A 3,760-nucleotide genomic window follows, 5' to 3' on the forward strand; every position below is an offset into this window, starting at 1 on the left:
TTGACAAGGCCATCCTCTAGTACATATGCAGCTGCAGCCAGCCATGTGTAATCCTTTGTTGATGGCTTAGTCCCTGGGAGTTCTGGGGGGTCTGGTTGGTTGATATTATTGTTCTTCCTATGGGGTTGCAAACCCCTCCAACTCCTTCAGTCCTTTCTCTAACTCCTCTATTTGGGACCCTATGCTCAGTCCAATGGTTGACTACTAACTTTCTCCTCTGTATTTGTAAGGCTCTGGCAGGGCCTCTCAGGAGACAGCCATATCAGGCTCCTTTCAGCATGCACTTCTTGGTATCCACAATAGTGTCTGGGTTTAGTAACTGTATATGGGATGAATCCCCAGGTGGGACAGTCTCTGGGTGGCCTTTCCTTCAGTCTCTGCTCTACACTTTATCTCCATATTTGCTCCTGTATTTTGTTCTCCTTCTAAGAAGGACAGAAGCACCCACACTTTGGTTAGATATTTCTATCTACCTGTGTATACACAACCTAGGTTACATGTGTTTGTTCTCTGACACTTGATCATTATATACGCAGTGATTTATTTTTTAATCAAGAAACATATAATGTATATATTTGTGTATCTATGTATCTGTGTTTTAGGTAAAATAAAGACATCAAGCAACTTTTGTTGATTTCCTGAGGAGAAAAAGAAGCCAAACTAAACATGTTGATGTTCATGAATACTACCAGCACTGGGGCAGCAGAGGCAGAGGTATTGACACAGGTTGAATGCCAGCTTGGTCTACATAGAAAGTCCCTGTCTCAAAAATAAAAACAATAAAATGAAGGCAAGCCTCAGATGAAGGCAAGTAGGTGTAGCCATTTTATTGACAGATCTTCCAGCCATGACCAGTGAGCTAGTATTCAGTTGAGCAAGCATTGATTGGTTTCTCCTGTTCTAGGACTTGTCCCAGTTGGAAACATCAAGAAAGGTAGGAAAGGCAGGTGAGGTAGTCAAATGGGTCAACATGCAGTAGAAAGCAGATGGGAACATACAATGGTTAGAATCCCTGAGAACTCTTGAGCTTGTGAATAGCAGCATTAGTGTCACCATCAGTAGCAATGAGAGCTTGCAGGTTGGCGTTATAATTCACAAATCCCATGGCCTGGAGACATTCCATCTCTTTGCTGAAAGGAACCTCAGGTGCTTGTAGGAAATGGGAAGTGTTTCCAGACAGGGGCTGTACTCTCTGAAGGACTGTTCCAGATTTGTGGCAGGTTTCAGGACACTATGGCTCAGCCGTGTCTTGCACATTCCAGGTCCAGGGTACTATATCAGGGTAGCCACAGCTGGAAGGAATAAGCCAACCTAGATCCCATAGGTAAGGTTCAATGTAGGGCAAAAGGGCAGGAGCCTCTGTAGCCAATAGCTGCAGACCATGCTCAATTTGTAATAATGCTTGTGATGTTTGGGGGTTGGCTAGGGCTAAAAGCAAGTCATGAAGCTGTGATGACTGCAAGGATGTGGGAGTTTGCTGCCTCCACTGTTCATTCAGTTGTGGCGTATTCATGAGCAGCAGCATCTGATATGCCATTTGTGGGTGGTTACTAAGCAACTGGATCATGCCTCCTGTGATCTGAGAATTGGTCTGGTCATAGGACTGCTGGAGATCTTCCCCTAACCACTGGTCAGAGCTACCTAGAAGGATGGTAGTATCCTTATCAACTTGAGGCTCCTGGATGACTGATAAGGTAGGTAAGGCTGGAATCTCAGTGGACTGCTGAACAGCACAGACACTGCTTTGGCCCTGAGTGGCAACTGTGGCTGGATTTTCCCTGCAAGCATTGTTGGTGTGATTTGGAGTGGCATTTGTCGGGGCGATTGATGATAATCCAGAAGAATTTGCATAAATTACTTGCGAAGAAGAGAGCTGATCCCATTGTTCTTGAGGTAATGGTTGAGATAGGGAAGGAGTCTGAACTTGTTCTAGTACTTGTCCAGCCAGAAGAGCTGTAAAAGAGTTGCCCGCCAAAAGATCAGGCACACCATTGAGCATTTGGTCATTGAAATTGACATAGCTCTGGCCCAAGTGATTGCTTCCATTTGGAATTATTTCTAAGCCCAAGTATGGCAGTAGGTTTGGTGGATGCCCAGGGTTCTGTGCTGGCTGCTGGGTCTGCATTATCTCTTGGATGATAGCAAGTTGCCTGGCCAGCTCCAGAGTCTGGCATAGGATCTCAGAATTGTCAAGAAGATGGGAAAGTTCTGGGTTCTGCTGTATCAATTCTTGCATATGTGGGTGTTCTGGAGGCAGCTGATGAGCAAAGTCCATATTAGACAGCAGTCTCTGGACACAAAGATTCTCCAATATCAGTGCAATATGCTCTAGACTACCCACTTCTGGGTCTTGAGTACCCACCATGGGTGCATCCGGCTCCATGAGAAGGGATGACTCCACTTTAGTTTCACTCGTGCCTGTAGATTGGCACACCACACTGCTATTTCCTTTGGGGTTTCTGTCTTGATGGCAGGGATTGTTGGTTACCAGGTTCTGGAAAGAGTGAGGCAGGGATCTGGAGCTATGCTTGGACTTGATAACGACATGGATGGTGTGGCCATCTGTGATGCCCCTCTGGCTCAGTGTTTCATGGTCTTTGAGAAGGCGGCCCATAAAGACCAGTACCAGTTGTTCCATTTGACATTTGAAGTGAGCAGACAGCTTCTCCTTGAACTGCCTCATTGAGGTGTTAACAGCTACTGTAAAGATGTTCTGGTTGCCTGGAGTCTTCACAATCACTCGAATGACACCTGGAGAGACATTCCCATCTGCAGACACACCAGCAGGATACCTGCTCTGGGGCATCCTAGGTGATCGAGAGATAATATGCGGCATAGACCTTGTGGGTAGGCAGATGGGGAGCAGGCAGAAGCAGGGGCAGAGAGGTGAGGGCAAGCAAGTGGTCCTGCTGGCCTTCGTTGCAGGTGTTGTATTCTGAGGTCATAGGTTAATTTTTCTTGATACCCCTAAAAGGGATAAATGGGCTAAAGCCAGTATTATTCGATGTTGAGCCCTCACCCCAATTCTCCAGATGTGGCCCAGCTGAGGCCTGGCGTGGCTACTGACTCATACTTGGCACAGAGTAGACTAAGTAGTGGTGACCCTTCACAGCTGCCCCACCCCCAAGGGCATGACCTGATCAGAAAAGAAATATTGTGATGTCAACTTCAGCCTCACAATACATCATGATGAAACAGGGATGAATAAATTTGGGTGAGTGCAGAAGTTTCTATTTGTAATAAAACAAAATAGGGAAGATTTTTAAAAAACGAAGATAAAAGTTCCAAGTAAATAATAATAGTAGTGATAAGACAGATAAGGAATGTGTGATTTTCATAGTGCTGTGTGTAGGTCCCTCTTTGGAATGGTCAGGCTTATTGTATAAAGTGCTGGATCTGCTGAAAGCATTCAAAAAAAAATTCATTCTAGAGAGTAAGAATGGAGTCTGCATTACAGGAAGGACTTACTAATGTTGCTAATGGTTGCTAATAATGCTAATGACAAGGTGACCATTAGAAAGGAAATTAGAGAACAGACTGCTAGGACATGCCTTTAACCCCAGAACTCTGGAAGCAGAGACAGAAAGATGTCTGTGGTGAGCCTGGTCTACAGAGTGGGTTCCAGGCCAGCCAAGGTTTACATAGTGAGGCCTTGTCCCAAAAGTTAAATGAATTAAATAACATAATATGTTTGAAGAAAGGAAAATGAAACAAAAGTGAAAATCTTCTGTGAAAGGGGAAGCCACATTGTCCTCTGGGG

The 3,760-nt window shown here is 45.1% G+C and overlaps 1 protein-coding gene across 1 annotated transcript; it reads right to left on the minus strand.

Annotated features, from left to right (window-relative positions):
• Positions 1–797: 797 nt before the first annotated feature.
• Ubqlnl (ubiquilin like) lies at positions 798–3,107 on the minus strand. Its single transcript, XM_031387700.1, has one exon. It carries the CDS (start codon positions 2,834–2,836, stop codon positions 1,232–1,234), a length of 1,605 nt encoding a protein of 534 aa, XP_031243560.1. The 5' UTR covers positions 2,837–3,107; the 3' UTR covers positions 798–1,231.
• Between the last annotated feature and the right edge of the window lie 653 nt (positions 3,108–3,760).

Source organism: Mastomys coucha, unplaced genomic scaffold, assembly GCF_008632895.1.
Source record: "Mastomys coucha isolate ucsf_1 unplaced genomic scaffold, UCSF_Mcou_1 pScaffold21, whole genome shotgun sequence".
NCBI classification, from domain to species: domain Eukaryota; kingdom Metazoa; phylum Chordata; class Mammalia; order Rodentia; family Muridae; genus Mastomys; species Mastomys coucha.